At 43.1% G+C, this 18,015-nt stretch overlaps 1 protein-coding gene across 1 annotated transcript; it reads left to right on the top strand.

The window, feature by feature from the left end:
* The first annotated feature begins 16 nt into the window (after positions 1–16).
* On the top strand, positions 17–15,666 carry LOC113163313 (protein phosphatase 1H-like). Its single transcript, XM_026361808.1, has 10 exons — positions 17–767; positions 4,428–4,617; positions 5,804–6,175; positions 8,115–8,227; positions 8,432–8,516; positions 9,063–9,181; positions 12,608–12,671; positions 13,578–13,685; positions 14,823–14,974; positions 15,045–15,666. Exons 1-10 carry the CDS (start codon positions 532–534, stop codon positions 15,190–15,192), a joined length of 1,587 nt encoding a protein of 528 aa, XP_026217593.1. The 5' UTR covers positions 17–531; the 3' UTR covers positions 15,193–15,666.
* Positions 15,667–18,015: the final 2,349 nt, after the last annotated feature.

The following is an 18,015-nucleotide window of genomic DNA, read 5'->3' as shown; positions in this document are numbered from 1 at the left end:
TGTTTGTGAATGATGCTTTGTCGACTCTACCTGTTTGTTGTTTGATAGTTTGGGGTGTGTTTAACAATACAAGGTGTGCCTCATTCCGGGCTGCTGCTGCGTATTTGTTTTGGATTCAGTTCTACGAAGAATAAATAAATAACTACAGCCTGTAAACAAACAGAGGCGTGATTTTTTGCAGTGTGTGGATACATCACATGATCCGTTAATCTTCGGTGTATTTCCGCGTTCACGACGGCCGAGCTGTCATCAATGACTGTCCATGGGGCCGGGGAAGGTTTTACTTAGAGCATCGTTGCGCTTTTCACCACCTCTGCCCTGCGTCCGCGGCCGCCGTCTGCGCTCTGGTTCAATGAAACCATAACCATCGCTCGGCTCTCCTCCTCCTTCTCCTCCTCCTCCTCCGTGTCCTCCTCTTCTCCATCGAGCCTGTCGTCGAGCAGCGCGGCCGAGCTGGGGGGGAATCCGGGGAAAGGGAGCCGCGGCGCCGCGCACCGGCCGACGGACGTCCCGCCGCGACGCACCACCAACATGCTCACCCGGGTCAAGTCCGCCGTAGCCGGGTTCATGGGTGGAATCATGGCCGGTGGGAGCTCCGGCGGAGGGGGCAACCCAGGTTCCGAGCTGCCGATGAAATTCCCTTATATGAGACCCGAGTTCCTCGGACTGTGCCTGGATGAGATCGAGTGCTCGGCGGACCACATAGCCCGGCCCATCCTCATCCTGAAGGAAACCAGGAGATTACCGTGGGCCACCGGATACGCTGAGTAAGTACCCAGCCCGACGCGCAAGCAGCGTGTGTGTCTGTGTCTGTGTCTGGAGCTGAGCTGGATTCACGTTGAGCAGTCCTGTGGTTAGGCTGGAGCGCACCACGTCGACATACATCAAAAATAAAAACATGCCACATCATGTTGTGGGGTGACAGGGTGAAGTCCAGCGTGCTGCTGACTAGTCTTCACATGCAGCTGAGTGAGGACTTTGCTGCAGCTCGGGCCTCTCTGTCAGCATCCACACGGAATAAGTGGGGACATGTGTGCTTATGCAATATGTCACACTTTACAGAGCACTTCCCTTTCTCCACACTCCTCCACAAATCAGAGCATGACACTAGTTTAACCATAAGGAGAAACACCAAGACTGGCAGTGCAGTAATCTGAAAGTGTATAACCAAAGTATTACAGTGGGAGGTAAAGGGAGGATAGACACTGATGGAGTGTCACGTGTCATCACTCAAACACTGTACTACAGTATGGATCGTGTCTCTTCTGTCAATATTTTACCACCATATGTTTCTAATAGCACAGTAGTCATTGTGGTTGTCTCCTAAATGGAAACTTTATATTGCACCACATCACACGAAGGCAAAGTTGTGACAAAAGGCAACTAGAACGTCTTAAATCTACACCGAGTATCACTTGACCCAACAGCTGCATCCGTTTCCACAGAAATCACTTCCTAGGTAGCATTGGCCCCCGTCCACCCTGATTACATTACAGTGTGTGTGGTCAACGTTTCGAGTATACAGAACTCTTGAGTAGTTACCAGGGAGCAAAGTAACTGCTAATTAAATCAACCCCCATCATAAGATCAATAGCACCTGAATAACAACATAAACAGGATGCCACTCACTGATGCTGTTAATGAACTTTTTTCTGATCTGTGTTTTATGTGGGACAAATGTTTGGGCCTATTCTATTCTGTTAAACTTGTCTTTTATTTGGTTACGTTGCCTCTTTTTTAAACACACACACACACACACACACACACACACACCGACTTCACTCCGAGGTGTCTCTTTGGGACCGGTGTGGTTAATGAGTTCAGCTCATATCAGCATTCATCTGTAATTAAAGCCTCGTGTCCCTCGCCGACCTCACACTCACAGCAAACAGTTGAACAGACAGGAACTGTTTGACATTTTATAAATAAATAAAGGTTTAATAAATAGAGGGTTCTCGTGTCGAGGAGCAAAGAAGAGACAGTTAAAAAATTCAAATGGAGACAGTGGTCTGATCGAGAGTCATGTGATCGACCTAGTTTGCTTGTTGCTGTGATTATTGTTCTTTCAGCCTCCAAAAATCAATGGTTGCAGCCGTTATCTACTTCAGTCTGAAATCACGGTCCACTGTTTAAAAAAAAATACTGAGAATTTTGAGTGGTAACTCTTCATTATCATTGCACGTGTAAATTACCTCATCCCATCCGTTCAGCCGTTTGCATTCTGACTGTGTGGTTGTGTTTTCTTATCTCTTATATTCAGATGCTCTTGCAGTCCTGACCGAATCCTTCAAGAAAGCACCAAGAGTTTGGTCTTTCTCAAAGACCATTTTAGTGTTTTCACTGTTACTGTTCTTTTCAAGCAAGTTAAACAAAAGCAGCGCTTTGAACTATTGTGGTTCACCAAATAATCATCACAACCTCGGGGCCAGTGTCTGGCCCAGAATCTGTTGCCGTAGGTAGAGAAACAAAGAGGGCATTAGATGTCTGACAATGGAGGGGGAAATGAGGTTTTGTTGCTAATGGGAGGGAAGCTAATTGCTTTGAATGAAAGAAAAATTTCATTGGCAGGGGGGGAATAAAAAAAAAAAAAAGATAATTCTTCCACCAAATGGTGAAATGAGGACAAATGAGTTGCACTGCGGGAGGAGGACTCTCCATCGCACGCACACAATAGCACCAGCTGCACCATTTCATGAAGCGCCGTCTGATTATTAAATTAAATCCGTCGCAGTTATGAAGGATGAGAATTGCTTTTGCTAATTTGTTTTTTACGTTCCGGGTTCAAAAGTTCACATGTTAAAATGGTGAATCAACACGTGCTTGTCCCACACATGCAGAGGCCGTCGCATTGGTGCGTCTGTTGGAGGCAGACAAAGACTTCCTGGGCTTCTGTACATCAGTAAACTCAAAAGTGGCCCGTGCATTGTAGCGTTTTATGCCCGTAATAACTCAGAGAGCATTTTCCAATTATAATGTAATTATGGGTGCACTGGTAAAGCGTTGGGTTTGAAAGCAGAGTTGAGTAATCGGTGTGAAGACACAGTGGCTAAATGCGTCCATTTTAACAGGTTTATCACACACTGCTTGTTCAAATGGCCGTTATTGAGGGAGTAGTTTAGTGTTTCAGCTATTCCTAGATTTAATATTCTAAACGTTGTTTAAAACAACAACTAATAGTTCGGCCTCGAAACTGTGAAGAAATTAGGAAAAAACGGCCATCGCCGTCTCTTAAAGCTGCAAGTCACAGACTTCAAATAGCTCATTATGTCTGACTAACTAGGCTTCGAGCACCCCCACTCCTTCTCCTCCTTCCCCCTGCACCTTCTTAAAACCAAGACAGCATCCAGACAGGTGCAACTGACAGCGACACAACACTTTGAAGAGATTTCTTTTCCTCCCTTTCTCCTCATCTGTCTCTTGAGTATTTACATATACTCATGCACTTGCATACAATCTTCCTTTTGCTCTTTGGGCCCCGTGTTGCTGCTACTTCATGACACTGTCTCTCTAAGGTTAAGTGTTCGAGGCTGAGAACCAGACAGTGCTGTTGCCTCGCACAAAACAGCCCACATTCTGTGTCTATAAATAGATATGCCAATTTCTCAACTCGCACATGCACATTCACGACGCCCTCCAGAGATGTTGGTCAGCACTCTCATTGGAGCCGTGTCCATGATCTCACTTTCTTTACTATCTATTGGAAGTCCGATTATATTCAGGCATCAAAAGAAAAAACAATAGATTTTGTCTCCGATTCATTATTGTCAAAATAAATAAATAAGAGGGGTGATTGGTTTTTATATGTATTCTAGGTGTTATAGGAAACCTCCACACAACATAAAGCTTGTAAATATTCCACATAAACCACATAAGGAGTTAAGGTAATGGATAAAAAGTAGCTTCCTGCTGCAAATGTGAGCGCGCAAAAAGTGAATAAAAGCGGCCCCGCTTTGGGCATGCACTCTGCACAGTCCCACACACAAACAAAGAGTTCTAATTCACCCATGAGCGTCTGTCCCAGTGCATCAGGACAATCCCGGCAGAGCAGAACCATAAACAAGCAGCGTTTGATCTTTATCAGGGACACAGACCATACAAAGCCGGCTGCTTCACTGGAGGAACAGATAGAAACCTCAGGCTGTAGCTCCGACTAATTGTTGTGATCCTGCAGTGAGCCAAAATAAGCATCAAAGGCTGCAGTACAGCTTCATCTGACAGGAACGATCTGATGTTGGCTTTCATTCAGCCTCTTCCAGACCACAGCTGTCAGACTGGGGAATTATAGCAATTGGTGTATCTGTGGCTTTTAGGAGTATTACAACAGGGAAGATGAATATCAAAAGTAATGCCACATATTATTGTTATATAACAGGACCTGAGTTCGCTTGTATGTCATATGCTCAGCATCCTCTCCCTCCCTCTTACAGGGTAATTAATGCTGGTAAAAGTGCGTTAAATGAGGACCAGGCATGCTGTGAAGTGGTGGTGGCCAGAAGGAGGCCAATGAGCTACTGCCCTCCCTCCACGCCCAGCAAGACCCCCACTGCCAAGAGACGCAACTCCCTGCCCAACGGAGAGGGCCTGGGCCTCCGCATGGAGCACAGCAGACTGGGAGAGGTATGAAAAAACAAATGTTAACTCACCTGAATACATTACACACAGTACATGTTGCATTTATAGACAGCTTTTGTAAAGCAGCACGGTCCCGCGTCCGGCACTCAGTTTAAGGCCGACAGTTACGTTTTGGCATCATCTGCTAGCTCTAGTCTCTTATGTAGCTGCTCTGGAGCTGTTTGGACGTGCAGTCCATTAGGCCTTTTTCTAAATCTTTATAAGTGTGCAAGTATAAAGATTTTATTCCTGATGAATGTACAAACCTCATTACCTCATCAGCTTGTCTCTTTACCAAAACAAACAACAAAAGAAAGCCACCCACATGGGATAAAGATATTTAGACAGATTATCTAACCTGGAAGTCAAATGAGGCTGTTCAAACTTCAAGTTTGTGTATTTCAAGTATTTGGTTGCTAGGGCTACATCCTCTGTTCTGCATGGGAACACTTGTGCAAACATTTATCACGGAGTGATAACCCAGTTCAAAGTGTCCTGGGTTTGATATACAATTGGGAATTGATGTCACTTTAATCCTTGCTCTTGTGTTCGTGGCAGAATGAATCACACACACACAAAACTAACAGGATGTTACAAAGCGAAATTCTACACTTTGCTCCAGAACCTGGATGAGCTGGACTTTATTTTACAGCGGATGTGTATTCACGTTGGGCCAAGTGTGAAGGCGCAGACATAAGGCGTGACGGAGTTACTCCACACCGAGACAAATGGAGTGATAAGAAAGTCTGACCTCTGCAGCTCCCACACACCATGTGGATGTTTCGCGATGCCGTCTGCTGGCTCTCTCTCCTTTAACAAATGATTTGTTGTTTAAGTTTGATTCACTCTCCTTCTGTAGATGACTACAGTAGAATGACTGGAATTGCTGTGTTTGTGGCTGTATTAGGCAGATGTTCCACTGTAACTTTAACCCATTTTGACTTTGTTTCCTTACTAAGGACATGGAAAAGTGATCAAATTATTCCATCATAGTAAAAAAACATTATTACAACAATTATTAGTCATAGTGGGAGTTACTTTTTTTAAATCATCTGGGTGCGTCATGACAGATTTTTCCGGACAGGCCCAATATACGCATCTCCAACTACAACTTGCTGGCTCCATTATCGTCGTAAGTTGTTGTTCTGATCGCTTAATATAAAATTACTTTACATTTTGTGTGTGTGTTTAGGACAGCGAGGGACTCGTGTTTCACTACTGGGCTTTGTTCGATGGTCACGCTGGTTCAGGCGCAGCAGTGGTCGCCTCCCGTCTGCTCCAGCACCACATCGCCTGCCAGCTCCAGGCCGTCATTGAGATTCTGCGCAACGTGACCTCCCTGCCACCCACTGTGCTGGGCGAGGAGCCCGACAACAACCCCTACCTCCAGGGAAACACCCCAGGCCCTCACCGTGCCCTGACAAGAGCCGCTTCGCTGCGCGGGGCTGCAGGGGCGCCGGGTTCTCCCTGCAACACTCCACCACCCCCTCGTTTCTTTACGGAGAAGAAGATCCAGCATGAAAGCCTGGTGATTGGAGCCATAGAGAACGCCTTCAAAGAGATGGTGAGAAAAAGGTGTAAGGTCATAATAAAGCTTGGTCCACTCAACCTAATCAGTCATGAAAGCAACTGGAAGACTCTATTGTCTTAGACTTAGACTCTTCTATAGATAAAGTTAAATTATCCACCATTTTATTTCCAGACCCAACAACGAATCAGCTGGAACACAATGTTCTCACTCAGTTCTTGTGTCATCAAGTCTTTTATTTTTAAATACAGTATAATGAAGTGAAGCAAACTATTGTCATAGTTGTGGATTTAAAATGACCCAATTATAATACCTTAAGACACAGGGATCAGACAGGGAAAGCAGGGAACTCCAAAAACACTTGGCAAGGCACACAATGTAACAACTAAACAGGAAGCATGGCAAAACACAAAGATACGACATAACTACTAAACACTAAACACAACAGGACTGAGCAAAAAAAAAAGTGCAAAGTAACAACAAAATGCAGCAAGGGTTCTGTCCAAAACTGGAGTAAAACTAAGGGCGTGGTGTAAAAACAGACACTGGCGAAACACTTACAGAGAAAGTGTTCCAGGGGAAATCCAGGGACTGATCCGAGAGTGAGCTAAGGTCAGAATACACAGGGCAGGGAAAAGGCAAGGTTCAGGGTGAAGAGTTGAGACACCAGGAAAAACAAATAGCTCCGAGTCTCCCATTGGATAAATACTGACTGGCTGCTTGAACAGGAGCAGAGGGGCACAGGTGAAGCTAATGATGCTGATTGTGTAAAGCTGGAGACTAGAAAGAGGAGGGAGACAGGAAGGACATCAAAATAAGACCACGGGACAGGAAGCGAAAAGACAGGGATCGTGACAACTACTCTACATCATAACAATAAGAATCATCTCATCTTGGATTTGTAGTGTTAACATGTACTGTCTGTCTTTTAATTCAATTCAGTTTTATTATAATTATTATAATAATTACTTCTTTATTTACAAATTAGCACATGGCCTTACTGTAGAAAGCAGGTGTATGACTGAGAATGTCATTGGATTTTTAATTAAAACTGTTTGTGTGTGTCTAAATGTAATTAATTAATGCCTAAAAGGAGAACTCATTCTTTGATACTGTTCAGTTTTTCGTTTCCTTGCCATTTTTCCCTCACTGTTTTGAAGTCTACGCAGTACTACCACTAGATGGCAATAGATAACAACCAACACTGTCTAACCTGGACTCTGTGGAACCCAGCTTAAAACCATCTCTGCAAAGGTTATTCAATGGTCAACACCCTGCCGCTCTTTGCCTTAGTTAAAACAATCACTTCGACAGTTTAAGCTGTGGCCCCTGTAGACAGACGTACACCATCCGGAGCCTGCAGGAAACAGCTGCTCCATCAGAGAGCTACTATCACGGAGCTGCAAATCATAAAAAAAAACCCACGTCATAACGCTCGGTGATAGACAAGTGGAGACTGAAACAGCACAAAAGTTCCATAAATATAAAAGTGCAATTAAAAACTTTTAAGTGTGCAGTCACCACCAGTACAAGGCTGCTTGAACCCGGCGATCAGTCAAGAGACAAACCTTCAGCATCACTGTCTACATTATTAATGCATAACAAGCTCCTGTTTACTGGCACCGGGTCAACAAGAGGCTCAGGTTCAACCAATCTGTAGTCCACGCCGCCTACACATTTTCTGTCTTTCTTAAAAGCCGATCACTTTTTCTCAGCCTTGCCCGTTGGCTTCTTCCTGTCAGATTCGTTTTTTTCTGTCTTTCCCTTATGGCTCTCACTGTTACTTTATTAGTGCTTACGTTATTGAATTTAAAATGCACCAGACAATATATGTGGGCTTTTATCTGCTGTTGAAGACCACTCACAGTTTGGCTTTTGACATTTCACATTTCTTAATTTTTACTCTCACGTGTGGGTGGATGTGGGTGGTGTTTTTCTATCATTTATGTCTCTTTCTGTCCTTCCTTTTTCTCAGGATGCCCAGATCGAGAGGGAGAAACAGGTTTATAACATCACAGGAGGATGCACGGCTCTCACTGTGGTTTACCTGCTTGGAAAACTATACGTTGGGAATGCAGGTGACAGCAGGTGTGTGCACTCTTGCGTTTCTAAATGAAAGGGCCTATAAAGGACGCAGAGATAATTACACTGCAGTACACACAAGGCAGTCAAGGGCAGTAGATGGACATACTGGGGCCCAGAAAGGAGCTGCAACTAACACAGCTGCTTGTTCTTTAAGGTGAATGTGCATTGGCTTTGTTTTTTTTTGTTTTTTTTTGTGTATATCCGCAGGGCTATCATAATTAGAAACAATGAGATCATTCCCATGTCGACTGAGTTCACACCAGAATCAGAAAGACAGCGACTCCAGTTCCTGGTAAGAACGCTCTCGATCATAAAATTCACAATGCTCCATATTTAGTACTTTATTTTGAGCTGCTTGTAGTATCCCATTATACTATATCATAACACCAGGGACACGAAGTGTATCCAATCGCCAGATACTTGCCTGTATTGCAGTATTTGATTGATGCATTTAATCATTTTTATGTAAAAATATCAGACATCTCTATGATTATAGAGGATTTTCTGCTTTTCCCTTCAATGATTTTGAGATTTTTAGTTCTGGCTCCACTTCAGCCAACAACAACATGAAAATGCTGCTTACACATTGTTCCACAAGTAATAATAATTCAGTTATATGCAGTAATTTATATATTTCTGGAGGATATTTCTGAATTGCCACTCTTTGTGTCTAGGGCCTAAAATATTGGTAGCTGCTTTCCATTATCAGCGTATCAGTTGGGATCCAAGTGACAGAAAACAAAAAAAACAAAGTGATGGAAAATGACATTTTATCTGCAAACACGCGACACGCTGAGCGGCTTGATTGACTCGAAGACCATGATTGTCTGTCCTCCAGGGTTTCATGCAGCCTCACCTGTTAGGAAATGAGTTCACGCACCTGGAATTTCCCCGGAGAGTACAGAGGAAGGAGGTAGGCAAGAGGATGCTCTACCGGGACTTCACCATGAGCGGATGGTAAGTCTCCACTTGTGTTTTTCATTTTCAGCTTTAAGCACTGTTTTCACTCTGCTGACAAAACACTTTAAAGACGGCAGGGTCTGTATGCCCAAAACGTCTGGCTTACCACAAGTCATATTTGTCTTTTGATGTGAAACTGCTAACATTCTAGGATTGCAAACCCCAAAATAAAAGTCAACTGGAACCACCCTAAATGAAACCATAATCTGAAAGGGGTTTCATTTGTTTATAGCTGTGTGGTCTGTGCCCTTGCTTCTCTCACTCCTTTTCCCCTCCTCTACTGCTGCACACTCTTCTATATAGTGAGAGCTGATGAGACCAGCAGACAGCTAATGAGGTAGCAGCCTGGACTGATAGGATATAATGATACAGCAGAGATGGCCCTATATGTGCAGAGTTATGTGGGTTAGCAAAGGCACCATGCTGTTTGCCTGTGGCTGCAGTGGAAGCCGGTAATGAGATGTGCATTTACTGACAGATTCACACTCACTGACACGCAGTGGCACATACTGTACTGTGTGTATTGTGCTGTGTGATGTATATTTGACAATAAGACTGGCCCATCAGGAGCAGGTATGCACCAGCCAGGATGGGCTGTATGGACTATTGCAGCGTCTTCGAATCGATGCGAGCAGCTAGTTTTGTTGTCTTCACATGACAAGGTGTTGTTTGTGTGTCACTGTGCAGAAGGGTTGCTCCATTTTCAGATTTCAACTTTTACTCAAAGCAACATTAGCATTCATTTGGAGTCATGCATTTGTCCACTTGATGAACGCGAGTCCATTAAAAACTCTTCCTTTGGTTCAGTTTTTGATCTCCACTAACTCAGGAGGGAGCTTTTCTAGCTTTTAGCCATCAGACAGTTTGTTTTATTTTGCACTGAAAATAGTTGCCTGCTGTGGCCTGAAATGATGAGAGCAGTTAGAGCCAACTAAAACAGGCCAAAGAGCTCTGTAGAGCTGAGAAACTGCAGAATTGAGTGATAATTCTCTACAAGCTTATCTCTATGAGTGACCTTGTTAAAATTACACAGTCATTGGATACCATGTTAATATAGAAAATATTGACTGGTGCAGCTTTAAAGGATGAGGTCACACATTTTCTACATTTGTACTGTTGCAACCATTCTCATACAGAGACAAAAACAAACAAGCAATTGGCCTCCACACACATAATGTCTGTCAATCGTAGCCAATTTAGCTTAATTGTCTTTGCCATAAACCACCACTGTTGTCTGAAAACAATTAAAAACACATTGGTGATACACATTGAAGCAATGGGTTGCATATTTCTACCTCAAGGAAAATGTGACTATAGTATTAAAAGGAAAAAAGAAGCTCCGAAGGCTCAGAAAGACCATTGCTTTTTATAGCCTATGCAGTAATAAAGATTCAGCTGTGCATGATGTCTGCTGTTCTGTTTTTTATTTATGACTTTTTAGACTCTAAATGTGTGTAAATGCTAACTTAGACAATATGGAAATGAAGCATTCTCATTCAGCAGCCCAATAACCTTCTAGATCAGGGTCTTATTGTTTTGTGTCTCTATCAGAGATGTAAGGTTTGACGAGCAGGGATTTGAAGGTGGCTGTTGGATGAGGATGGCTGCATCTCTACCTTTGCAGCACAAAGTCAGACAGAAAGAGAGAGGGCTGGGTTTGAGCTGTTAGACGCACACGTCTCAGTTTTAAGGCAGACAAACGGGCAGAGAGAGACACAGGCTGACAGACCCCGGTCAGATATGAGGCTGTTTGAAGTTGTTGATGTTCTCTACTGACTGGTGATGCCAAGTCTAATCTAGCTCGTTTAAGTACATCAGCCTGATTTTTCTAGTCTCACATCAAAGCTCTGTTTCCAAGCATGTTCCCAGCTCTCCTGCTTTGTGCACTTTTCAACTTATTTTATTGTTTACTGGTGTATTACAAGATCCTCCCTCTCCGTTTGGCTCAATAATTTTGGAGCAGCAGATACAGTTGTTATTGCACTCCGGAGAGACACTAGAGTGCAATCGAACGGCACCGAGATACAGGCTAAATCAAAAAAGTGCTGCAAGCTGTCATGAAGGACGGCAATGTCACCGTTTTCCGCCTTTATGTTTATTCATGAGGGATAATCAAGAGCAAGATGATGTGAGCAGTGCAGGAATAAATGGGGTGAAAAGGGGGAAATTAGCATATTATTAATGCAAACTAAACAAACTGTCAAGCACGACACCTTCAGAAATCATAGTAATGTAATATTGAAGGGACATTCTGATATATTCTCACAAAGTTTCAGTCATGGTGACGGGTATGACTCAGCCAGTGGAAACGCTGTTGTAATAGCCTAACCCTAATGATTTCATCAGTTTATCTTTGTTTTATGAATGTTCAATACTAAATTGCTGGAGTACACTATTGATGATAGAAGAAAAATATAGATTTACAGATACAGTGCACAGCCAAGAACCTACAGCTGCCATAGTTCATTTTTTAGAAGTCGCAAGATACTTTGAGTTTGTCACTATGAGCAACCCCCTTCACAATACGGTTAATCATTTGATTTATTGTTAATAAATCAAAAAAGGATATATATTTATTAACCAAAAGGCAGGGACACGGGAGCTAACAGACACTGAAAGTAGCAACATAAAGAGACTCGAAAAACACGGTGGAATAAGTAGAAGCAAAACCATAAAGAGACGGACAAAGTACCAACTGAAAACACTGCAGTAGTGCAGGCAAAATATGAATCAACAAGCTAAACACACAAAGAACCGATTAACTTAACAAAGGACTATACGGCACAAACTACAAACCTATAGAATAAGAAATACAAAGTAAGAAAGGCAAACGGCAAACTCACACATGGGAAGAACAGTCCAACAAACAAAAGAGTCCCTGAGGATCCAACAGACAAACCTGAAGGGACTTAACGGACAGGTAAACCAAAGTCATGGAGGGGAATAATGGGCATGTGGAAGCATATACACACACTGCAGACACGACACAACAAACGTGCACTGAACAGAGGATGAGGGGACCTTATAAAACAAAGGGACGCACAGGTGAAATGAATCGGTCAATTAGGAGCCCGGTGAGTGGAGGAAGGGAGGACCAGGGGAACACCAGATGGAGCCAAAAAACCCTAACCTTTCCTTATGCAGGGTTTAAGTGATGCAGTGGAGACAAATGAGCCCAGTGGTCAGTGAGGTGGCAGGAAGAGTACCTCTGGTCATGGGTGAACCTCCTCACTGTGGAGCTGCTGTCCATTTAAAAAAGACTCGTAGATAGCGCTGTAAAATAAGTCTCACTCCACTTCTATACCTCTTTCTGTGTGTGTGTGTGTATTATTTGTGTGTGAGTGTATGTGTCAGACTTTAAGGACTTTAAGAAATATTCATTCCCTGTCTTGCTCTACATTTTTTTTCTCTCCCCAAACGCAGGGCGTATAAGACCATTGAGGATGAAGATCTCAAGTTTCCATTAATATATGGGGAAGGAAAGAAGGTAAGAGAGTGTGTGTGTGTGTGTGTGTGTGTGTGTGTGTGTGTGTGTGTGGGTCTACTCTAAGCCCTGCACATCTACTCTGGAATTCAGTTGACTGCAGAGGAAAAAGTAAATTGCTCACTCCAAAAATTGTTAGTCTCTCTCTCACACACACACTCACCACGTTCCTACCAGCCACCCAGAGAGTGGGCGAACACTTGGTCTCTGATGTGCAAGTGTGTGTGCGTCTGTGTGTGTGTGTGTGTGTCAGTCTGCACCCTCGCTAGGAGAGAGAGAGAGAAGACGGTCGGTCTTTTTTCGCTCCAGTCGCTACTTCTGACACACACACAGACATTCAGACAGACACACACCACTCAGGAGATGACAGTCGTCTCTCTGAGAAAGAAGTTAATCCCCGCTGGGACAGCCGAGGAGAGATGAGAAGAAGAGGCCCAAAATGAAAACACTCCACCAAATAAATTGCACAAGACGCTTGAAGTTTCCAGTCTTGTCAGTTTGTCTCATACTTTTAGTCAATTCGGTTTGATTTGAAGAGAGACTCTCATCAGAGAGGAAGAAGCCTCTGTCGACCACAGTGTTATCTCAAGAATAGATGTTGAGTTCACAACTTTCTCACAGGGATGAAAGAGGATAATACTGAAGACAGCTTTAATAATTAAAACAATAGAAGAATAGCATTGTTGAGTTTGAGTACACTTAGGAGACATGTGATGAACATAAATGCAAACAGAAGTTTTACGAGGGAACGCACAGTCATCCTTAGAGGCTGATGTTTTAAACTAATGGAAGACATCCCTATGTATTCACACATCACCTGAACTAAAAAACTAGTATACCAGCAAAATAAATGCAAATATACATTACAACACGTCGTGCAGTGAGCTAACAGGATAAAACCTTTTCCAGGCACGGGTACTGGCCACCATCGGTGTGACTCGCGGGCTCGGAGACCATGACCTCAAAGTTCACGACTCCAACATCTACATCAAGCCGTTCCTTTCCTGTTGCCCTGAGGTTAGTACAAACTAAAATAAACTGTTGTGCCAGCCACCAGCGAGCCATGTCTTTTAGACAAAAAGTGACACGTCCTCATGAGCAGCTTGATTTATTACACTCTTTAATGTCTTCTTACATCACTACTTCATAGATTATTGCAGCACTGGGGAAATACAAAAAAAAAAAATCTGATTCCAGCCCCTGTAGCGTAGGCTGAAAATAATTGGTCATTTATCTTTCTCTGGTGTTCACACAAGTCGAAAGCGCTCGAACAGAAACGGTAGATATCTGCCTTACATCTGAGGTCGGCCTGTGCTTCATTTTGTCAGGCTCTGCTTTCCAAGCATGAGGAATTGTGGTCTAACATGTCAGAATCTATCTCCCTAAACCCATTAACCCTCAGACTGGGGATGTTTCCCAGAGCTGCTACAATTACAAACTGTTACAAAATCAGATGTTGCAGATGTTTCCATCTCATCTAGTGTTCCTTGCTTTGTCTCATGATTTATTGCCTATATAAAAGATGAACTCCATCCCCATGACTTCCCCTACACCGCGCTGCCTCTCTGTCCTCTGCTGCAGGAGAACTTGAGCTCACCTGTCTGACTGTCTGGCACTGGTTTCAAAGCGCTTTCATCTCCTGATGTAGTTTGTCTTATGGAGTTTTGCATTTTTCCTCCCAGAGCTCTCCGCTTGATCTTTAATTCATTAATACCCGGGTTCATGCCAGGTTCACGTGGAAGACTTCGCTCCTCTGAGCACTTTGTGTATCAGTATGCCTCTCTTTCTCTCGCAAACACAACTCACACGTCTCACCAAAGTCTCTCCAGCGGTTTCTTGACATGCTTGCCGTGAATGAAAACTGTATATGGAATTCATTAAGATGAGGAAATGCTAGATCCGTGTAGATTTGCAGCCTGAGCTGCTGCACCTGAGCGTATTTAGACTTTACATCAAAGGGGTTGTGATGCCATTGTTCTGCTTCCGAATTCTTGTTAAACTGAAATGAGTTTAGTTGCTCTTATTTTTTGTTACACATGTAAAAGTATTTGAGCAAAGTAATGAGAGGAGTGGCGGCTGAGGTCACGATGGTGGCCTGAGACGTACGTGGAGCACTGGAGAGCGGAGAACTCATTTTTGCGTTGTGGCTTTCAGGTGAAGGTGTATAACCTCATGCAATATGAGCACGGAGCTGATGATGTGCTCGTAATGGGAACGGACGGACTCTGGGACGTCCTCTCCAACCAGGAAGTAGCCGAGGCAGTGACTACTTTCCTAGCCAACTGTGACCCCGATGACCTGCACAGGTGGGGTACACTCTTTTCTTTTTATATATCCCGAGGGTGCAGTTTCACTATTGTTCCCTCTCTTGTCCAGGTATACAATGGCAGCACAGGACCTGGTGATGCGAGCGCGTGGCGTGCTGAGGGACAGGGGCTGGAGGATCACCAACGAGCGCCTGGGCTCTGGAGATGACATCTCGGTCTTCATCATACCTCTGATGTACGGAAACCGTCAGCCCTGAGGACCCTGAGAGAGATTCTGTTGTTCAAGGACCTGAAGGGCCTGTAGGCTCTTAAAGCAGCGAGATGAATCAGTCCTGAATTCAGAATCCCCTTTCAGTTTCTTCAGTGCCGTTTGCACGTTTATTTTCTTCCTTGGAGCGAGGTCAAGTGAAACACGCAGAGCTGTTGGTGCTTCTTTCCTCTACAGGAGTTCAGAGCTGGTCAGTCATTTAGCTCCTCGGGGGGGGGGGGGGGCTTTAGTTTGAAAACACTTTCATCTAATTTGTGTCAGCACTCAAAAGAAATAATTTGGCCTCTTAAAGGTGAGGTTGAGGCGACTGTTCTGGGCCTCTGTGAGTGAAATGTGATGTGATGTGAAAGCTTGTCCAAAGTGAAGAAAATACTTCTCTTCCTTCTCTTTACCTCTCTTGTAACGATGTACAGTACTCGGCTTCTCTCTTCTAGTGCCCTCTTCCTTCCTCAAACTGTACAGTCAACTTAAAAAAAAAACACAAACCTCCATCTTGTGACCGTGGACCGAGCTGACGGCTCAGCTGCGTTTTCCGTTTTTTTGCCACAGTGTGACTTCGAAGGACTAGAAGGACTATTGAAGAGTTTTACACTGGGGTAAAAAAAATAGTAATGTGTGGTGGTGACATGTTGATATGAAAAATTGCACATTTGACAGAAAGAAAATGTTCACTGTTACATTTCATTTAGTCTGATATAGAGTCCAACAATTAATTTTTGGGATTGGGAAAATGAAACACAATTCCCTAAATATACTTTAAGGTTAGGTTAAATGAGTTGTACATCAGTGTTGGTGCACTTTATGCTGACCCACATCACTTAACAAGGAGCTATGATACATGAATTGATGAAGGGGCAAATATTCCCTGCAGCAGGGATTAAATCTAATTCATAATCTTGAATCTTGAATAATCGTAATTAAAATAAAACAAATACAATCAAAGTCAAGCTGAGCTGAAGTTCCAGAGAGAAACATGTTTCTTTTGCTTTAACATGTTTTGTATGTTTCATAAGCTTTACATGTCGGGTGCAGGGATTGTTTGGGAACGACGGATGTAGCGATTTGCTGTGTGTCTGTGCATGCAGTCACGTGTAGGCCCGGGATTACGAGCAACAGTGCAATGGTTCACATCGGCCGTTTGTTTTTATATGGTTTCATTTACCATTTCTGTAATCTACGAGATAGCGCTGATGCAGTTTGTTTGTAAATGACATTTGTTTGTGTTTGTTTGTATAGAAACAGGCATATATTTATTAGGTTGTTTGTCCTTGTGTTATTAGCATCAGTTGGACTTCAGAAGAAGAAGAAGAGTGTCCATCGAGAGTTTAGTCGGAGCAGGTTAACGCTGTCATGGCCGCAGCAACTTGCATGGGTGCATGTTTCACCCCCTTTCCTGCATTAGTATTCTGTTTCATACTCAGCACCGTTGGGTTAACATGCAGGAGATGAGAAATAGTCTGGGGGAAGAACGAACTTCCCCTTCAGGGGATCAAGAAGGAAGTTCATTTATGAGAACTTAGATTTGAAGAAGATAGGGTGGGATAGGCGTTAGAGCTTAAAATGAAAACAACCTGCCTGTAGTTTAGTCTGTTGTTCTGTAGAGTTCATATAGGTTACGTTTACTTGACTGTAAAGAGGGAATATGTTTTATTATTATTAGCATTCAGAGGTTCATTTGGACACTGTGTAGTTTCCAACATGAGAAGGCCATGTCAAGGGAATGGGACATTTTGCTTTGCGGTGGAGATGGATAAGATTAATACCACCCTCAGGTCGGCCGCAGTAAATATAGCTTAGCATGTGGAGCTGGGGAAAACAGCTTTCTACAATCCACCTGTGGCTACATCCACAGTATAGCTCGCTGACTGACAGGTTATAATTAGTTTTATTATAATAAAGTCAGAATGCAGATGGGGTTAGTGAGCTTGGTGTTAGTCTTCACATCAACGCGCAAAGAGGCGTATTTCTATAAGTCACGAGAAATGTGCCATTACACTGTCCTGCACGGGCTATTTTACATCTTAGCTTGGACATTTTTTATCTACATTCAGCTAAACTTCATATGGTGCATTTTCCTCTTGTACATTCCATGAAAGAGATATTTGTTAGTTAATGATGTGTAGTATGTTACATTTCCATTATTACGTGCTGCTATGTTGCAGTGCATCTCTTCTTGCATCACATACGTAGGACAGTTCTCTAGTTAATTTATTGAATGTCTGTTTTTTTGGGTGTTTATTTAATTGTTTTTATGTTTTGTTTTTTTTTTTACCTTGTTGAGTCAGAACCATCATTTACGCCTTATCTTAGCATGCGTCCCAGTTCAAGAGCGCGACTTGGAACAATCAGACTTCATCCGACTTTGAGTGAATGTTTTGAACTGTGAGCACGTTAAGATAAATTACACTGAAATATGTCATGAATGTTCATCCAGGCTTTTTGTTTTTTTCTCTCTCTCTCTCTCTTAGATGAATGTTTTTTCATCCTATTGTGCAACCCAACTGCTGCACCTCAACTCAGGTTCAACTAGTTAGTAGCTAAAGTGGCCAAGTTGGTAAAAGTGGTTTTCTAGAGACAGAGGCACTCCTCTATGATGTTATTTGTGTTAACGGTACCTTTGTAAGGATAGGAGGGGATAGGTTTGTACGGGAAGATCTTAGACTTTAAAGCTGGTTTAGTCCGTCCAGTCCAAGTGTAAATTTCCCTTTCTGAAGAAGCTGTAATGTGAAAGTAATCATTGCTGTTTTTTTGTTTTTGTTTTTTTTACATTAGGCTGTGGGGAAATGACAAGAGCTCAAAGTTTTTATCTGTA

The sequence above is a fragment of the Anabas testudineus genome, chromosome 23, assembly GCF_900324465.2.
Source record: "Anabas testudineus chromosome 23, fAnaTes1.2, whole genome shotgun sequence".
In the NCBI taxonomy this organism is placed as follows: Eukaryota; Metazoa; Chordata; class Actinopteri; order Anabantiformes; family Anabantidae; genus Anabas; species Anabas testudineus.
This window is presented reverse-complemented; position numbering and strand designations above follow the sequence as displayed.